A 21,413-nucleotide genomic window follows, 5' to 3' on the forward strand; every position below is an offset into this window, starting at 1 on the left:
TTTCATCACAATTAAACACTTGTTCAGGTTCCAGTCCTTCAGTTTCTATGTACTCCTTGAATTCCTGCACATATTTTTCAGCCGCTTTGTGGTCCGAACTGGCAGCCTCACCATGCCGTATCACACTATGGATGCCACTACGCTTCTTAAATCTCTCAAACCAACCTTTGCTGGCCTTAAATTCACTCACATCATCACTAGTTGCAGGCATTTTTTTAATTAAATCGTCATGCAACTTCCTAGCCTTTTCACATATGATCGCTTGAGAGACGCTATCTCCTGCTAGCTGTTTTTCATTTATCCACACCAATAAGAGTCTCTCAACATCTTCCATCACTTGCGATCTTTGTTTCGAAAACACAGTTAAACCTTTGGCAACAACAGCTTCCTTGATTGCCGTTTTCTTGCCCACAATAGAAGCGATGGTTGATTTTGGTTTCTTGTACAACCTGACCAGGTCGGTGATACGTACTCCACTTTCATACTTATCAATGATTTCTTTCTTAATTTCAATGGGTATTCTTACCCTTTGAGGTGTAGGGTTGGCACTAGAAGCTTTCTTGGGGCCCATGGTCACTTATTTTCCACAAACAGCACCGAAAACACTGTAATAATACGAAATATTCCGAGTGTATGCTTGAATGTTACCGCGGAGGCTAGCTGGTAAACAATGGGACGGGCGGCACATGTGAGGCTGGCTGAGGGCCCACATTGGACGCGTCTCGAACGAAGTTCGCTGAGCGGGTTTTTGTCTACTATGCGGGGCAAAATTTTAGCGGACAAAGCGTTCGCTATGCGGAATGTTCGCTATGCAAGGCGTTCGCTATGCGGGGGTCCACTGTATTATATTCCTTTGTGCAAACATGTATCATGTCAAAATAAAATATTATTATTATTATAATTTTTATTCTTCTTTCTTTCAACACACCGGCCGCATCCCACCGAGGCGGGGTGGCCCAAAAGGAAAAACGAAAGTTTCTCCTTTTACGTTTAGTAATATATACAGGAGAAGAGGTTACTAGCCCCTTGCTCCCGGCATTTTAGTCGCCTCTTACAACACGCATGGCTTACGGAGGAAGAATTCTGTTCCACTTCCCCATGGAGATAAGAGGAAATAAACAAGAATAAGAACTAGAAAGAAAATAGAAGAAAACCCAGAGGGGTGTGTATATACAGTGGACCCCCGGTTAACGAACTTTTTTCATTCCAGTAGTATGTTCAGGTGCCAGTACTGACCGAATTTTTTCCCATAAGGAATATTGTGAAGTAGATTAGTCCATTTCAGACCCCCAAACATACACATACAAACGCACTTACATAAATACACTTACATAATTGGTCGCATTTGGAGGTGATCGTTAAGCGGGGGTCCACTGTATATGCTTGTACATGTATGTGTAGTGTGACCTAAGTGTAAGTAGAAGTAGCAAGATGTACCTGAAATCTTGCATGTTCATGAGACAGAAAAAGGACACCAGCAATCCTACCATCATGTAAAACAATTACAGGCTTTCGTTTTACACTCACTTGGCAGGACGGTAGTACCTCCCTGGGTGGTTGCTGTCTACCAACCTACTACCTAGGTATAATTTTTATTATTATTTATTATTATTTATTATTATTATTATTATTATTATTATTATTATTATTATAGCCCACCCACTTCCACCTGTTAGTCCATTGAATTGAGGGTTTACTGTAACGTAGTTTATTTTACACATCAAACAGTTCTCATAATTATATTTCATATATGAAGCATTTTTTCCATCCTTCACTATATAGCCTGTTCATAATTCTTCCTTTAGGATTTATTTACCATTTGCATGCATACATACATCAATACATCCATGCATACATTCCATTCATTCATTATGATTTTTGTTTACTTTGCACTAAACTTTTCTTGCTAAAATTTATGTAAAGTAATATAAAATAATTTACCTAACATTTCAGAGAATTTTCACAATTACTTTGCTGTTTTTCTTGTATGGGGGAGGCAGATTTTCAGCAATATTTTCAAGTTCATCTGCAATATACAGTACAGAGTTATAACTATAATTTCTGTTTTAGGAACCGTATCTGAAATGGAGAGAAATGCAGTAAATAAAAGAGGACATACTGTTAGCCCAGATGATGGGTGTCTGCCCACCCATAGTGATGATAAGGATACTTCACAGATTACCACTCCGCCAAATATCCTCGAGCACGTGCCTTCTTCGCATATTGCAGGAATTAGAAATAATGAGAGAAAAGTTGTACAAGAGGAAGGACAGACTGTGAGAGAAAGATACATAAAGCAGGATGAAAAGGAACATGCACAATTTTGTGATACCAATGATAACAGAAGATTAGATAGAGTAGTTTATAAAGGTGCAACTTTGAGCAACTCTGAGTGTCAGAAGGAAGAAACTGAAGAGGTTGAAAGAACGTATTCATCAGATGGCATTTCTTTGCTTCACACAAGCAGAAAAGCAATTGGAAGAGAAGGAACAAGGGATGTTAGTGATGTGCCTGATAAGAAAGTGAACCCAGATAATAATGGTGCTAGTGCTCCAAGCACCATGAATAAAGCTACGAGCTATTACACACACACACTCTCCTTTCCAATTGTAAATAAAAATCAAGAAAAGGATTCACAGTGGGACACAGAGTCAGAATCTCAGCTATCAGTAAGCCAGATGTCAGGTTCAGAGGCTTGTGCAAGTTCTGACTTGTCTGGTGTAAAGGTCAGGAGTAAAACCAAGAAGCAAAAATCACATATAGGATCTAAAGATGGTAGGAACTCTGATTCATCAGTGTCATCAAGAAAAAAAAAAGGAAGTAGCAACAAAACTCATATTAAATCCAAGTTTTCTCCTGGCAGTTTAGAATACATAGAGCAGCAGTTGTGTGGACGTATATTTTCTGGCTGGGTTGAAGAACGGAGATGGGTTGACACTGTGCATGCCTACCGGGATGTGATAGAAGTGGATGAGTGGGAAGTTGAAATGAACCAGCATCTTAATGCCATCATCACAAGCATTCCTGGTGTGCATGAAGGAACCAAGTGGATAAATCTAACTCGTAAGTTATTGATTTTTGTTTTCTTGGTCTGAGATGTATTAGTTAATGCAGTAATTAATGTTAGCATGCAGTTAATATTGCTCCTTCTGGAATTTAATCTATCCTTTATTGTGACGATTAGTTTTTTACAATTAAATTTGGTAGGTGCAGTTAATAGTAATAATATTATACAGTGGAACCTCAGTGTTTGAACTTAATCGGTTCCTAAGTGGTGTTCGAACTGCAAAAAGTTGTGTGTCCGAAACAGTATTTCCCAGGCTTTAATTATCAGTTGAGTAGTTGCATCGCAACTACTCAAACCCACACTATTTGCAGATGACACTACATACGTCTTCTCTCACCCGAGCCCAGTCACGCTAGCCAATACTGTAAATACCGAATTACAGAAAATATCTACCTGGATGAGGACTAACAAACTTACACTAAACATTGACAAAACCTACTTCATTCAGTTTGGTAACAGAGCTACAGACGTCCCTCTTAACATAATGATAAATGGATCACCTATCACAAAACTCACAGAGGGAAAATTCTTAGGAATCCACCTTGATAATAGACTCAAATTTCAAACACATATACAACAAATTTCCAAAAAAAATTCCAAGACCGTAGGCATACTATCGAAGTTACGGTACTATTTATTTATTTATTTAATATTTTGAACATACATACAGAGGTACAAAAAAATACAGGTAAGAGCTGCATGCCAAAGCCACTTGTATGCATAGCATTACAGGCTGGCTTAAAATTAACTTAAGATTAACTAAGCAATGATGTAATCAGTGATAAAACATTATTGTAAACAGATAACAATAAAGCACAAATGAGTATTACAAAGACAGGTCATATGGTTGCATGCATTGCTGTACATTCAGTAGAATGGAGTATTCTGTTAGGTAGTGTATTTAAAAAATAACAAAGTTAGATTGGGTCTTAGGTTTAACATTTATGTAATATAATTGTGAGAAACATTTAAGATATACAATTTATAAGGTTCGGTTGTTCAGTATTTATTTGGTTTTGGGTGAGTAAGTGATCTTTGAGAAGAGACTTGAATTTATGAACAGGTAGTGTTTCTTTTATATTCACAGGTAATGAATTCCAGATTTTAGGGCCTTTTATGTGCATTGAGTTTTTGCATAGCGTTAGATGGACACGAGGAACATCAAAGAGTGATCTGTGCCTTGTGTTATGGTCATGTGTTCTGTTGAGGTTGGCAAGGAGATGTTTGAGGGGAGGGTTAATATCAGAGTTAAGTGTTCTATGTATGTAATAGGTGCAGTAATAAGTATGGATGTTTTGTATGGTGAGTAGGTTTAGTGTTTTGAATATTGGTGGAGTGTGCTGCCTGTAGTGGGAATTTGTTATCATTCTGACTGCAGCCTTTTGTTGGGTAATTAGTGGTCTGAGATGGTTAATTGTTGTTGAGCCCCATGCACAAATTCCATAGGTGAGATAGGGGTAAATAAGAGAGTGATATAGGGCCAGGAGGGCTGACTGTGGAACATAGTACCGTATCTTCGATAGTATGCCTACGGTCTTGGAAATTTTCTTAGAAATTTGTTGTATATGTGTATGAAATTTGAGTCTATTATCAAGGTGGATTCCTAAGAATTTTTCCTCTGTTAGCTTTGTGATAGGTGATCCGTTTATCATTATGTTAAGAGGGACATCTGTAGCTCTGTTACCAAACTGAATGAAGTAGGTTTTGTCAATGTTTAGTGTAAGTTTGTTAGTCCTCATCCAGGTAGATATTTTCTGTAATTCGGTATTTACAGTATTGGCTAGCGTGACTGGGCTCGGGTGAGAGAAGACGTATGTAGTGTCATCTGTAAATAGTGTGGGTTTGAGTAATTGTGAAGCATTTGGTAGGTCATTTATGTATAGGAGAAAGAGAAGAGGGCCAAGGACACTTCCCTGTGGGACACCAACTGTAATTGGTTGTGTGGAAGAGTTTGACCCATTTGCGTACACATATTGGCTTCTGTTGCTGAGGTATGACTTGAGGTAGTTGAGGGAGTGCCCTCTTATACCATAGTGTGACAATTTTATGTGGAGCAAGTCATGGCTAACTGTATCAAAAGCTTTACGTAAGTCAATGAAGATCCCCAGTGGGACTTCTTTTTTCTCTATTGCAGTGTACAGTGGACCCCCGCTTAACGATCACCTCCAAATGCGACCAATTATGTAAGAGTATTTATGTAAGTGCGTTTGTACGTGTATGTTTGGGGGTCTGAAATGGACTAATCTACTTCACAATATTCCTTATGGGAAAAAATTCGGTCAGTACTGGCACCTGAACTTACTACTGGAATGAAAAAAGTTCGTTAACCAGGGGTCCACTGTATATATGTTCTAGCATGTGTATAATAGCATCATTAGTATTTTTATTAGGCCTGAATCCAAACTGGCAGGGGTTGAGTATGTTTTGGGAGATGAGATAGGAGTAGATTCGTTTATGAATTAATTTTTCGAAGATTTTAGAGAGAGGGTGTAAGTTGGATATTGGCCTATAGTTATTTAACTCTGTTTGGTCTCCTCCTTTATGGATCGGGGTGACCCTTGCTATTTTGAGAACTGTAGGGAAGGTGGAGGATTCAATGGATTTGTTAAAGAGTGTTGCAATGATTGGTGATAGCACTTGTGACACTTTTTTGTATATAAAGGGTGGTAAGGTATTTAAATCTCCTGCGTTGTTTTTTAGTGCATTGATAATAAGGGAGACTTCGTATGTGTTAGTCGGAGCTAGGAACAGTGTGTTTGGGTAGTTGCCAGTGAGGTAGTCATTTGGTGGGGTATCTGAGCTTGGGATTTTATTGGCAAGGTTTTGTCCTATAGTGGAGAAGAAATCATTGAGTCTGTTTGCTGTTTCTGTTGGTGGGAGTTGGGGTTCATCTGATTTTGCTAATTTTATTTTACTATTTCGTGATATCTTTTTTGTTCCTAGAATTTCTGATAGGGTTTTCCAGGTCTTTTTTATATCACCTTGTAAGTTGGATAATCTGTTCTCATAATACAATTTTTTTGCCCTTCTTATCAGGCTGGTTAGGATTGACGAGTAACGTTTTGTTTGGTCTCTGGTTATGTGACCCATTCTGTACTGTTTTTCATATCGGTGTTTTGTATTTATGGATTTGAGAATACTGGGTGTTAGCCAGGGACTGTTCAGTCTCTTAGCTGTCATCTGTTAAGTTTTTTTAGGGCAGTTCTTGTTATAGAGGTATTGGATCTTTTTTAGAAAATTATTAATACATTCGTCAATATCTGTATAGATTTCTAGCTCAGTGTGCCAGTCAATGTTTGTTACTTCTGTTGTGAAGTTATTAACCCTTAGAGGGTCGACAGGCCCTCTCCGAAACTCGTTCTCAGGGTCGGCCAAATTTAAAAAAAAAAATTATTTTCTCTTGTGAAAAGATAGAGAATCTTTTCCCGATCATAAGGACACCAAAAGTTTGAAATTTGATGGAAAACTTACGGAATTATGCTCTCGCAAAGTTAGCGGTCTCGGCGATGTTTACGCATCAGCGATTTTGCCCATTTTGAGCCCCATTTTTGGCCAATTCTACTGTACTAGTCGACAAAAAACATGAATATTTCGCTAGAACTCCATTTTTTCTATCGAATGGGTGCAAGAAACCACCCATTTATGAAATTCAACTATCCAGTACAGTGGTCAGAATTTAGCAATTTTGCCAATTTCACACAAATTTCAAAAGATGCCAATTTCCGAATAGGGTCCAGAATAAACAAGAAAGACATTCCTGGCACTAAAATGACATTTCCTCTGGTCATTAGTCACGTCTCAAGGCCCCTCTTATATTCTTTTGCTTTCCACTTTGAATTTTTATTCTCACAAAAAATATAAGATTTACTGTTATGCAGACTACTGCATTACTGTAAAAAATGGTATAAATATTATTGGTGCACTTGTGAAAGAATATTAGACTCACCAGTTGACGTGTATTGCACGCTTGGCACGATTTGTTTACTTTTGAAATTTGGTAAAAATCGAACATTTCTGCTACTTTGAGCTCAATTTCAAGGTACCTTTCATTGTAAAACCAGTCAAAATCATCTCAATTTCTGTAATATGCCTTCCATTCTATAAAATGAGACCAAGAAAACTAGAATACAACAATAAATACCATACGAAAATACAGTGCAAAGTCGCTGTTTTGTTCCAAAAAAATGGTCAAAGTTTTTTTTTCTCATTATGCACTGTGTGCTGCAGGATTTTTTTTAGACTGTGCACACTGACCACATAGACCCATTCTTTCATATGAATCCCTACCAGCTTTCTCCCACTAGATTTGAGGGCACTAGAATTTAGGTGTACTAGTACATCAAAAACCTTGGGTCGTAAGCCGTACTAGTACGTCTGAAACCCTCAAAGGGTTAATGGCTGCCTCATTGTGAAGTCTGAAGGTGACTTTAGTAGTGTCTTGGGGTAATTTACCAAGAGTTGTTATGAGGAAAGTAGGGTAGTGGTCTGTGGTATTATCTGTGATTATGCCTGATTTTAAAGGGGATATGGTGTTGGTCCAGATGTGGTCAAGTAGGGAAACACTAGTCTCTGTAACTCTTGTAGGTATTGTTACTGTTGGTAGCAACATGCAGTTACTCATTGTGTTTGTGAATTCAGTAATGTGTGGGTCCTGGTCTTGCAGGAGATTTATATTGAAGTCACCTGAGAGTAGTAAGTGATCTTTGTTCATGCGTGCATCAGTTATCATACTTCCTAGGTTTTGACTAAATTGGCTAATGTTTGACCCCTATCTCACCTATGGAATTTGTGCATGGGGCTCAACAACAATAAACCATCTCAGACCACTAATTACCCAACAAAAGGTTGCAGTCAGAATGATAACCAATTCCCACTACAGGCAGCACACTCCACCAATTTATTTATTTATTTATTTATTTAGAAATTTAAGCATACATACAGAGGTACAAAAAAAAAATACAGGTAAGAGCAGCATGCCAAAGCCACTTATATGCATAGCATTACGGGCTGGCTTAAAATTAACTTAAGATTAACTAAGCAATGATGAAATCAGTGATAAGACATTATTGTAAACAGATAACTATAAAGCACAAATGAGTATTACAAAGACAGCTCATATGGTTGCATGCATTGCTGTTCATTCAGTAGAATGGAGTATTCTGTTAGGTAGTGTATTTAAAAAAAATAACAAAGTTAGATTGGGTCCTAGGTTTAACATTTATGTGATATAATTGTGAGTAACATTTTGGATATACAATTTATAAGGTTCAGTTATTCAGTATTTATTTGGTTTTGAGTGAGTAAGTGAACTTTGAGAAGAGACTTGAATTTGTAAACAGGTAGTGTTTCTTTTATATTTACAGGTAATGAATTCCAGATTTTAGGGCCTTTTATGTGCATTGAGTTTTTGCATAGCGTGAGATGGACACGAGGAACATCAAAGAGTGATCTGTGCCTTGTGTTATGGTCATGTGTTCTGTTGAGGTTGAGGTTCAAAACATCCATACTTACTACTGCACCTACTACATTCATAGAACACTTAATTCTGATATAAACCCTCCCCTCAAACATCTCCTTACCAACCTCAACAGAACACACGACCATAAAGCAAGGCACAGATCACTCTTTGATGTTCCTTGAGTCCATCTCACGCTATGCAAAAACTCAATGCACATAAAAGGCCCTAAAATCTGGAATTCATTACCTGCGAATATAAAAGAAACACTGTCTGTTTATAAATTCAAGTCTCTTCTCAAAAATCACTTACTCACCTACAACTAAATAAATACTGAATAATTGTATCTCATAAATTGTATCTAGTAAATGTTTCTCATTAATGTATCTCATAAATGTCTAACCTGTGACCCAGTCAAACTATTTTTTAATTACATTACCTAACAGAATACTCCATTCTACTGAATGCTCAGCAACACAGTAAATGACCATATGACCTGTCTTTGTAATACTCATTTGTGCTAAATTGTTATCTGTTTACAATAATGTTTTTACCACTGAATATATCATTGCTTAGTTAATCTCAAGTTAATTTAAAGCCTGCTCATAATGCTCTGCATACAAGGGGCTTTGGCATGTTGCACTGTAATAACTTTGTACTTCACTGTATCATGTTCAAATTAATAATAAATAAATAAATAATTCAGCCTCACACACGAGGATGTTGATTGACTCTTCCAAAAATCTCTGAGAGTTAAGTTCATGTAAAATATTTTTACAACTGAATTTTAAACAGGCCAATGCGTTCGGACTCCAGAAAAATGTTCAAAGGCCAGGTCAGTTTTTTCTGAACAAAATTGTTTGGACTCTGGTGAATTTGAGGTGCGATACATTCAAACGCTGAATGAAGTTCTGCTGTAGTGAAAATAACAGTAAAAATAGTAATACATTCCCTCCTCACAGGCAAGCACCAGACAAGCCTGGCCCATGGCTGGGCTCAGAGAGTAGATAAACTCTCGAAACTCTTCAAAGGTATATCAAAGGTATACAGTATATCACTTAGTGATGTACTTGTTTACTGACGACTTAGACTTATGACAGGCTCTCTGACCAGTATGCCTACCTAAATAAAGTATATTAGAGCTGATTTCCTTTATTTTGTTTATTATAATATACTGTATAAACATTTAACCCTTAAATGGTCCAAACGTATATATATGTTCACTCGCGTAGCGCCCCAAATTTTTTCGATTGAAAAAAAAATTGTCTTTTTAATAGGAAAAAAGAGCATATGGTACTCGGGCATCCCCAATTATTTTAATATAGCGCACAGTGAGTGCGCACACCCATTCTCTCATGTCTAGGTGACTTAGGCTTATCATGGCAATGTTGAATGAATGACAACGAAAACGTATATATACGTTTGGGGCGCTACGCACGTGAACGTATATATACATTTGGACCGTTTAAGGGTTAAAGATATACCAGAAATGTTATAAATGGTGCAAAGGTGGCATTAAAACAATATCAAAGATGGTTGACATAAACCCATTACCATTATTGTATGCTCCTCACTTAGTGACGAATTCTTTTACCAGTTTGGTCCTTGGAATGGAACTCTGTCGTTAAGTGAGGAGAGGCTGTAGTAATAAAAATAATAGTAAAAATAATAATAATAATTATTATTACAGTTGACCCCTAAACAATGAGGGAGTTAAGGGCGCTGACCCCTTGTGCAGTCGAATATCTGCATATAACCTTGACGATCTGTTGAAGTGTGAGCAGGGTAATATTTAGTGAAAGGATTCATGTAGTCGGACTTGAGTCCTGGAAATGGGAAGTACAATGCCTGCACTTTAAAGGAGGGGTTTGAGATATTGGCAGTTTGGAGGGATATGTTATGTATCTTTATATGTATATGCTTCTAAACTGTTGTATTCTGAGCACCTCTGCAAAAACAGTGATAATGTGTGAGTGTGGTGAAAGTGTTGAATGATAATGAAAGTATTTTCTTTTTGGGGATTTTCTTTCCTTTTTTGGGTCACCCTGCCTCGGTGGGAGACGGCCGACTTGTTGAAAAAAAAAAAAAAAAATTGACTCCTCAAAAACTTAACTGCTAATAACCTACTGTTGACTGGAAGCCTTACTGATAACATAAACAGTCGATTAGCACACATCTTGTACGTTATATATACAGTGGACCCTCGAGTTTCGGCAGCATTGACTTTCGTGAAATCCGACTTTCGGCAAGTTTTTTCGGCAAAATTTGGCCTTGAGTTTTGTGATTAGACTCGTGATTCGGTGACCGTCCAGTACCCGTCCACCCGTCACCATGCACACAAAGCCAGTCTCCCACGCCATTCACGCTCAGTGTGCCATTGTTTACCAACACGTGACCATCACCCTGCGGGTTCATACATAATCCATTTTTTTTTGTGATTGCAACTGCTAAATAAGTCACCATGGGCCCAAGGAAAGCTAGTGCAAGCCCTTTGGTAAAGAAAGAGAAGAACACGATCCAGAGGAATTTTGAAGGGTTTGAGGCAGACCCTGACCCTGCCGACCCTCTGCCTGTTGTGGAAGGTGTTGTGGCATTGGGCAAGTCCATGGGGCTGGAGGTGAGTGATGGGGATGTGGAAGAGTTGGTGGAGGACCACAGGGAAGAGCTAACCACTGATGAACTGCAAGAGCTTCAACTGGAACAGCATCAGACCACAGCTGAGGAACTTGCTTCAGAGGAGGAGGAAAAGAGAGTGAAGGAGGTGCCTTCTTCGGTGATTAAGGACATGTGTTCAAAGTGGAATGAGTTGCAAAGTTTTGTTGAAAAGCATCACCCTGACCAAGCTGAAACAAGCCATATCTGCAACATGTTCAGTGACAGAACCTTGTCCCACTTCAGGCAAATCATAAAGAAATGCCAGAAACAGACACCTCTGGACAGATATTTTGTGCGACAGGGGTTCAGTGACTCTCAAGTTGTTCCCAGTGGCATTAAAAGAAGAAGGGAAGTAACCCCAGAAAAGGACTTGCTACCTGAAGTCCTAATGGAAGGAGATTCTCCTTCCAAACAGTAGTGTACACCTTCCTCCTATCCCCTCCTCCCGTCTTCCATCCACCCAGAAGTCTTCAGTAAAGGTAAGTGTAATGTTATTATTATTTTTTTATATGCATGTATTTGATTTCTGATTGTTTTCAGTATGTAAATCTTTATTTAATTTGAAAAAAAAAAATTTATTTTAATATTTTTAGGTGTCTGGAACGGATTAGTTTTATTTCCATTATTTCTTCTGGGGAAAATGGTTTTGAGTTTCATGAATTTCGACTTTCGGCAGGCTCTTTGGAACGGATTAATCACGAAACTCGGGGGTCCACTGTACTACACAGTGGAACCTCGTTTTTCGGCCGCTGTGTTTATCAGCCGATTCATATTTAGGCCATTTTTTCAGCGGAAATTCTGCTCCGTATTTCGGCCGTTGCCTTGTATATCGGCTGTATTAGACGTGTTAGCCTGCCTCTCCCGGCAGGACTCCGCATTTTGGTTAGCCAGTCTCCCTTTGTCTGTTGGCGAGTGAGCACATACTCCACGCATTCATCCAAACGTTTCCTTAACCCTTTCAAGGTCCGTCCCGTAGATCTACGGCTTTATGTTCAGGGTCCAAACCGTAGATCTACGCCAAAATTCTAGCGGCATCAAATTTAGCGCGAGAAGGCTGGTAGGCCTACATCTGAGAGAATGGGTCTGGGTGGTCAGTGTGCACACCATAGAAAAAATCTGGACGCTCGCATGGCATTGTGGGAACGCTGGCAAAGTACCTTTGTTCATTGTGCCTGGCGGCAAGGAAGCTCTCACTCCCCACTCACTCTCCGGGCGAATTCTGACTCTCCTCTTCACAACTTACAGTTCTAAGACTGATGGAACTGGAGATGAAGACGAATTCTATGGTTTTGAACCATATGGTACCATTGTGCCATATGGTACAATGGTACCATATGGTACAATGGTGCCATGTCATACAATGGTATCATATGGTACAATGGTATTGTATGGTAGAGTGGTACCATATGGTACAATGTACCATATAGTACATTGTACCATATGGTACATTATACCATATGGTACAGGGACCCTAATGGAAATAAGTCTGTGACTTTTTTGAGTTATCCTAGCTTCTCCAAACATATGCTGCTAAGTATGATATTCTGTGTAACTTTATTTGTGTATAACTAAATGAACTTACTTATGATGCCACATGCACTTGAGTAAGTTTATTCAGGTGTACAGAAATACAATTACATAGATTATCATACATAGCAGCATACGTATAAAATCCTAGGATAACCCAAAAAAGTCAGGGTGACTTATTTCCATAGTTATCCCTGTATATGTACCATATGGTATCCTGTACTAAGAAGAAGAACATAAGAACGAAGGAACACTGCAGCAGGTCTACTGGCCCATGCGAGGCAGGTCCAAGTCTCCTACCAGCTTAAGCCAATGCACCCAACCTAGTCAGGTCAGGTCACCTTGACTTAACCCTTTCAGGGTCCAAGGCCCAAATCTGGAGTCACGCACCAGTGTCCAAGAATTTTCAAAAAAAAAATTTGTTATTTTTTCTTATGAAATCATAGAGAATCTTTTTGTGAAGGTAATAAAACAAAAAGTACGAAATTTGGTGGAAAATTGACGAAATTATGCTCTCGCGAATTTTGATGTGTCAGCGATATTTACGAATCGGCGATTTTGCCGACTTTGACTCCCATTTTAGGCCAATTACATTATTCCAGTCAACCAAATTCTTAGCTATTTCACTAGTATTACTTCTATTCTATCGATTGAGCACAAGAAATCGCAAAGTCAACTGTTTCAACTACAAAATAAAGTGATTGGAAATTGTTAATTTGGCCAATTTAACACAAAGTTCAAAATATTCCAATTTCAAAATAGGGTCCAGAATGAACAATGTAGGCATTCCTGGCACTAAACTAACATTTCCTCTGTTCATTAGTTATGTTTTGAGGCTTTACAAATAAATTCCATTTTGATTTTTTATTCACATAATGAATTTTTATTCACACCAAAAAATAGAAGATTTACTGTTATGCAATACTGTAATAATTGTATAAATATCATCACCATATTTGTGAATGTATATTAGACCCACCAGCTGATGTGTATTAGATGTGTGAGGTCGTTTGTTTACTCTTGAATATCGGCAAAAATTTAACATTTCTGCTACTTTGAGCTCAGTTTCAAGCCATTTCCAGTGCTAAAACCAATCAAAATCATCTCTTATTTCTGTACTATGTCTTCCATTCTATCAAATGAGACCAAGAAATCGCAAATACAACTATAAAAAACATACGAAAAACACTGCAAAGTTGCTGTTTTAATCGAAAAATCATGATTTCATTTTTTTTCTCTCATTATACACAGTGTGCTGCAGGATCTGTTTTATGTGGTGCACACATACCACATAGATGTATTCTCTCATATCTAGGCCCAAATGTACCACTCACAGTTTATCAGAGTGAGCTGAGCTCATGGCGTAGATCTACGGTTTGGACCCTGAACGTAAAGCCGTAGATCTACGGGACGGACCCTGAAAGGGTTAAGGGAGGAACACGGCAACCGTCCTGGTAGCACAAGCTAATCAGGTCCAACTCACACCCACCCACACCCACTCATGTATTTATCCAACCTATTTTTAAAGCTACACAATGTTCTAGCCTCTAGGACTGTACTTGGGAGTTTGTTCCACTCATCCACAACTCTATTACCAAACCAGTACTTTCCTATATCCTTCCTGAATCTGAATTTTTCTAACTTAAAACCATTGCTGCGAGTCCTGTCTAGGCTAGATATTTTCAGCACACTATTTACATCCCCTTTATTTATTCCTGTCTTCCATTTATACACCTCAATCATATCCCCCCTAATTCTACGTCTTTCGAGAGAGTGCAGATTCAGGGCCCTTAGTCTATCCTCATAGGGAAGGTTTCTAATACATGGGATCAACTTTGTCATCCTCCTTTGTACATTTTCCAGAGCATTTATATCCATTCTGTAATATGGTGACCAAAACTGTGCAGCATAATCTAAATGAGGCCTAACCAAGGATGTATAGAGTTGAAGAACAACCTGAGGACTCCTATTATTTATGCTTCTTGATATGAAGCCAAGGATTCTATTAGCTTTATTGCGAACACTTATGCACTGTTGTCTTGGTTTCAGATTACTGCTAACCAGAACTCCTAAATCTTTTTCGCAATCCGTAATATTAAGATCTACATTATTTAGTTTATATGTGGCACTGTTATTGTCGTGTCCAACATTTAGAACTTTGCATTTGTCTATATTAAACTGCATCTGCCACCTCTCCGACCACTGCATCAGTCTATTCAAATCTTCCTGGAGTGCTCTAATGTCCTCGTCAGAATGAATTCGACGGCCTATTTTGGTGTCATCGGCAAACTTGCTGATGTCGCTCTTTATGCCCTCATCTATGTCGTTTATGTATATTGTGAACAGCAGGGGGCCTAACACTGACCCCTGTGGAACACCGCTCGTGACGCTTCCCCACTCTGATTTCTCCCCATTTATGCAAACTCTCTGCTGCCTATTTGTCAACCATGCCTCTATCCAGGAAAAAATTTCTCCTCCTATTCCATGTGCCTTAATTTTCCTCAATAGTCTCTGATGTGGGACCCTGTCAAAAGCCTTACTGAAGTCCATATACACAATATCATATTCATTACCATGATCTACCTCCTCAAATACCTTAGTGAAAAAAGTTAATAAATTCGTAAGGCAGGAACGCCCCTTTGTAAAACCATGCTGAGATTCGTTGATTAATTTATACTTTTCAAGGTGGCTACGAACTGCCTTGGCAATTATTGATTCCATAAATTTTCCCACTATGGAGGTTAGGCTTATTGGTCTATAGTTCGAAGCTAAGGACCTGTCACCTGCTTTGAAAATAGGTATCACATTTGCCATTTTCCACTTATCTGGCACCATGCCAGTTTGTAGTGATATGTTGAAAAGATTAGCCAAAGGTTTGCTAAGCTCCTCTTTACATTCCTTTAGAACCCTTGCATGCAGTTCATCAGGGCCTGGGGATTTGTTAGGTTTTAATTTATCTATTTGCCTAAGGACCATGTCACTTGTGACCCTAATTGTGCACAGTTTATTATCGTCCTGTTCCACATAATTTATCATTTCTGGAATATCGTTGGTATCCTCCTGTGTAAAAACTGAGAGGAAGTATGTGTTAAAACTTCTACACATTTCCTTATCACTGTCAGTGAGCTGACCCGAGGAACTTTTGAGTAGACCTATCTTGTCCCTGATCTTACTTCTGTATACCTGAAAGAATCCTTTTGGGTTAGTCTTCGAATCTCTTGCAACTTTAACCTCATAATCTCTTTTTGCTTTTCTAATTCCTTTTTTTATTTCTCTCTTTAACTGAATATATCGATTTCTTAATTGCCCCTCCCCTCTTTTGATTTGCCTATATATGCCTCTCTTTTGACCAATTAGATATTTTAATCTATTGTTCATCCATTTAGGATCATTTTTGTTTGATCTGATTTCCCTATTTGGAACATAATTTGACTGAGCAGCTAGAACTATGCCCTGGAAAGCGTCATATCGGCAACCATCACCACCTACCTGACCCTTAGTCAGGTCATTCCAGTTCAGCCCACCTAAGTAATTTTTCAGTCCTATGAAATCAGCCAAGCAGAAGTCAGGGACAGAGACTTGATTGCCATTATTAGGGGAATTCCATGATACAGTGGACCCCCGGTTAACGATATTTTTTCACTCCAGAAGTATGTTCAGGTGCCAGTACTGACCGAATTTGTTCCCATAAGGAATATTGTGAAGTAGATTAGTCCATTTCAGACCCCCAAACATACACGTGCAAACGCACTTACATAAATACACTTACATAATTGGTCGCATTCGGAGGTGATCGTTATGCGGGGGTCCACTGTATATTAAAACTGAGTGATTTGTGATCACTTTCCCCAAGCTCATCATTAACCTCAAGATTATTAATTAGTGTTTCCCTACTGGCAAGAACCAAGTCAAGGAGGTTATTTCCCCTAGTTGGCTCTGTCACAAACTGTTTTAAAAAACAATCCTGGATCGTATGGTACTCTGTACCATATGGTACCCTGTGCCATATGGTACCCTGTGCCATATGGTACCCTGCACCATATGGTACCCTGCATCATATGTTATCCTGTACTGCATGATACCCTATACCATATAGTACAGTGTACCATATGGTACCCTGCAACATATGATACCATGTACCATATGGTCAATTGGTGTTGGTGGCATGAGACACCAGCCAAGACCGAGTGAGTGACGACAGCTAGCTACTGACTCTCCAGTTTCCAAGACAAAGTGCTTTGTCATCCACATCAAGAAACGTGTCAAGTTCCTGTACACTTGTAAATGTATAATAGAACATTACTAATATATAACATTTTTGCATATTTTTGTTGTAAACAACTATTGTAAACAAAATAATGAAAATATTAGTGTGTTTATTGTGTTGAATACAACAGTACCATATGGTACAATGAACCATATGGTATCATTGTACTGTATGGTACAATGTACCATATGGTACCATTGCATCATATGGTACCATTACACCATATGGTACCATAAGGTACCATTGCACCATATGGTACCATTGTATCATATGGTACCATTGTATCATGTGCCATTGTACCATATTGTACCATATGGTACCATTGTATCATATGGTGCCATTGTACCATATGGTACAATTGCAATATGGTATCATTGTACTGTATGGTACAATGTACCATATGGTACCTTTACACCATATGGTACCATTGCACCATATGGTACCATTGTATCATATGGTACCATTGTACCAAATGGTGCCATTGTACCATATGGTACCATTGTATCATATGGTGTCATTGTACCATATGGTACCATTGCACCCTATAGCACCATTGTACCATATGGTACCGTTGTATTCAACACAATAACCGCACTAATATTTTCATCATTTTGTTTACAATAAACTTGTAAACAAGTTTTGTAAGCAATATAATGATAAACAAATTAGTGCAGTTATTGTGTTGAATACAATGAGTGTACACTTATACAATATACACAATACTGGTCTCACAGGCCACAAATGTTATTAGAAAAAGAAAAAAAATTAGAAAAGAAAAGAAAAAGTATAAAAAACGTAAAATAAAAAAATGGGATTTTGCGAAAGTCACTGATGTTGCCGCCACCCGGTCATTTTGCGTCAACTTCCCGCCACTGTATCTCGGTAAGTACTGATCAGAATTTTTTTTTTGTCTTATTACCTTCACAAAAATATACTCTTTAATTCTGTAATAAAATTTTTTTTTTTTTTTTTTTTTTTTCAAAATTTCTTGGACACTGGAGCACCACTTCAGATTTTGGCCTTGGACCCTGAAGGGGTTAAAATCCATTGTTTTTGATGTTTTTTTTTATTAAGTGCAACTGTGAAATAAGTCACCATGGGCCCCAAGAAAGTTCCTAGTAAAGTTCCTTTGGTAAAGAAAGTGAGAAACACGATGGAATTTAAGAAGGAAGTAATAAAAAAATATGAAAGTGGTGTGCGGGTGCTCCAGCTTGCCAGGATGTTTGGCAAAAACAAATCAATAATCACTTCTATCCTGGCAAAGAAAGAACAAATCAAGGAAGCTAATGTGGCAAAAGGGTAAACATGTTAACAAAAAAGAGATCACAAACAAATGAAGAAGTGGAGTTGTTGTTGTGGATCAGGGAAAAACAGTTAGTGGGAGATAGTGTTTCAGAGACGATCATTTGTGAAAAGGCAAGACAGTTGCATGCGGACCTCGTAAAGAAAATGCCTGGTACTAGTGATGATGTTAGTGAATTTAAGGCCAGCAGAGGCTGGTTTGAGAGATTTAAGAAGCATGTTGTGACTCTGCGAGTTCTGACAGACGTGCAGCTGAAAAATTTGTGCAGGAATTCAAGGGATACGTAGAGGCTGAAGAATTCCAACTCCAACAAGTGTTCATTTGTGATGAAACAGGCCTGTTTTGGAAGAAAATGCCAAAGAGGACCTACATCATGGAGGAGGAAAAGGTACTACCAGGACACAAGCCTATGAAAGACAGGCTAACTCTTTTGTTCTGTGCTAATACTAGTAGGGATTTCAAAGTGAAGCCTTTATTTGTGTATCATTCTGAAAATCCCAGAGTGTTTAAGAAAAACAATGTCATCAGGAGTAAATTGTGTGTGATGTGGAAAGCTAATCATAAGGTATGGGTCACAAGGCAACTTTTCATTGACTAGGTCCATGAAGTGTTTGGCCCGAGTGTGAAAAAAATACCTCCTGGAAAGTAAATTGCACTCATGTGCCTCTTGGTAATGGACAATGCTCCTGCTCATCCTCCAAACTTGGTAGACCAGTTGTCTAGGGATTTCCGTTTTATAAAAGTGAAGTTCTTGCTTCCTAACACCACTCCTCTTATCCAGCCCATGGACCAGGTCATTTCTAACTTCAAAAAACTACACAAAAGCAGTGTTTCAGAAGTGCTCTCCTCGAGGAAGGTTCCTTGATGCTGGTGAAGGGCTCTTGATCTAGGGAATTGGATCTGTGCTCCAGTTCCCTGAATTAACCCTTTCAGGGCCCAGAGGCCAAATTTCAAAGTGTGCACCAGGGTCCAAGAATTTAAAAAAAATAATTTTGTTATTTTTTTCTTATGAAATGGTAGAGAATCTTTTTCTGAAGGTAATAAAACAAAAAGTGCAAAATTTGATGGAAAATTGATGAAATTATGCTCTCACGAATTTTGATGTGTCAGTGATATTTATGCATCAGCGATTTTGCCGACTTTGACTCCCATTTTAGGCCACTTACATTATTCCAGTCGACCAAATTCTTAGCTATTTCACTAGTATTACAGTGGTCCCTCGATAATCGTAAGGCTCGATAGTCGTAATTTTTGAAAATCGTAACATTATTTTCGTGAAAACATTGGCTCACGAATTGTCATTTGACTCGCAAATAGTCGTTCGTCTGGGATGCGTACACACAGCCCCGAGCCGCCTCACACTCCATTCCCAGCTAGTGTGCCATTGTTTATCAGTGAGTGAGCATGATCCCACGAGTTCATACGATACATTTCATAATATTCCATTCGTTTTAGTGCTTGCAACTGCTAAATAAGTCACCATGGCTCCAAAGAAAGCTTCTAGTGCCAGTGCTTTGGTAAAGAATGTGAGAAACACACATAATTTAAGATAAAGTTTGTAGAAAAATATGAAAGTGGTGGTGGTAGTGTGGAAGCAGTTGTGATAGTGGTAGAGGGTGGTAGTGATGGTGGTAGAGGGTGCTATCAGTTGTGATAGTGGTAGAGGGTGATAGCAATGGTGGTAGAGGGTGCTATCAGTTGTGATAGTGGTAGACGGTAGTAGTGATGGTGGTAGAAGTTGGTAGTGATGGTGGTAGAAGGTGGTAGTGATGGTGGTAGCAGTTGTGATAGTGGTAGAAGGTGGTAGTGATGGTCAAAAACGGTGGCTCATAAGACTTATACTATATACGACCAAAACAATCAAAGGGTTAATAAGGCCTTTCTTAGATAATGCAGCTGAATTTATCATAAGAACATAAAGGAGGAACACTGCAGCAGGCCTACTGGCCCATACTGAGCAGGTCCTTATCAAATCCAACCCCACTAACAAAAATATTTGCCCAGCTCATCTTCATGCTACCCAAACAATAATCCCCAATAACCCTCTTAACTAATGTGCATATCACACTCGTATCGAACCCCTCTCACTCATAAAAATACAAGAAAGGAGGAACTCTGTAGCAGGCCAACTGGCCCACACTAAGCAGGTCCCCCTAAAACCTAAAACCAAGCTCACAAACTATAACACCTGCCCAACCCACCTTCTACTCCACCCATGGAATAAACTTTAATAACCAGGGCACTATTAACCCTTTGACTGTTTTGGTCATATACAGTGGTCCCTCATTTTTCGTAATTAATCCGTTCCTGGAGCCGTTACTATAAACGAAATTTACAATTTACGAATCAATTTTCCCCGTAAGAAATAATGTAAATACAATTAATCCGTTCCTGACACCCAGAAGTATTAAAACAAAAAAATTTTTTACATTTAATATACATGTAGTACATAAACAATACAATGGGAAATGATGAATGAAACATTAACAGCATAACACTTACCTTTATTGGAGATTCTTCTTAGTGTATGGGAGACTGGAGGAGGAGGAGGAGGAGAGAGTGGATTGTTTATAGTTTGGAAGGGGAATCCCCTTCCATCAACACCTCAGATACCATTTGCTTTTCTGGGGTTGCTTCTCTTCTCTGTTTCTTAATGTCACTAGGACCACCTTGAGAGTCACTGGAGTCCTGTCTCGCAAAATAACTGTGGAGAGAGCTCTGTTTCTGACGTCTCTTTAACACTTCCCTAAAATGGCCCAAGACTTTGTCACTGTACATGTTGCCAACCTGGCTTGCAACAACCTTGTTAGGGTGATGTTTCTCTATAAAGCTTTCCATCTTACCCCACATAGTAAAAATCTCTTTAATTTCTGAAGAAGGCGCCTTCTTCCATCTCTCTTCCTCCTCCTCTGCAGCAAGATTCTGAGCTGCGATGTGTTGCTCTTCCTGCTGAAGCTGTTGCAGCTCCTCAGTGGTGAGCTCTTCATTGTGGTCTTCCACCAATTCTTCCACATCCTCCAAACTCACATCCAACCCCATGGAACTCCCCAGTGCCACAATTGATTTTACAACAGACATAGGCTCATTAGGGTCAGTCCCAAATCCTTCAAAATCCCTCTTGTCGACACAATCTGGCCAC

At 38.7% G+C, this 21,413-nt stretch overlaps 1 protein-coding gene across 6 annotated transcripts in view; it reads left to right on the forward strand.

The window, feature by feature from the left end:
- Positions 1 to 21,413, forward strand: part of LOC128685387 (uncharacterized) — a 79,955-nt gene that overhangs the window by 12,550 nt on the left and 45,992 nt on the right. For all 6 annotated transcript variants that reach the window (XM_053771908.2, XM_053771905.2, XM_053771904.2 and 3 more), the window contains one exon: positions 2,071 to 3,063. In XM_053771908.2, the coding sequence (XP_053627883.1) occupies positions 2,085 to 3,063 (979 nt within the window). In that variant the 5' untranslated portion in view covers positions 2,071 to 2,084. The remainder of the gene's footprint in view (positions 1 to 2,070; positions 3,064 to 21,413) is intronic.

This window comes from Cherax quadricarinatus, chromosome 8 (assembly GCF_038502225.1).
Source record: "Cherax quadricarinatus isolate ZL_2023a chromosome 8, ASM3850222v1, whole genome shotgun sequence".
NCBI lineage: Eukaryota > Metazoa > Arthropoda > Malacostraca > Decapoda > Parastacidae > Cherax > Cherax quadricarinatus.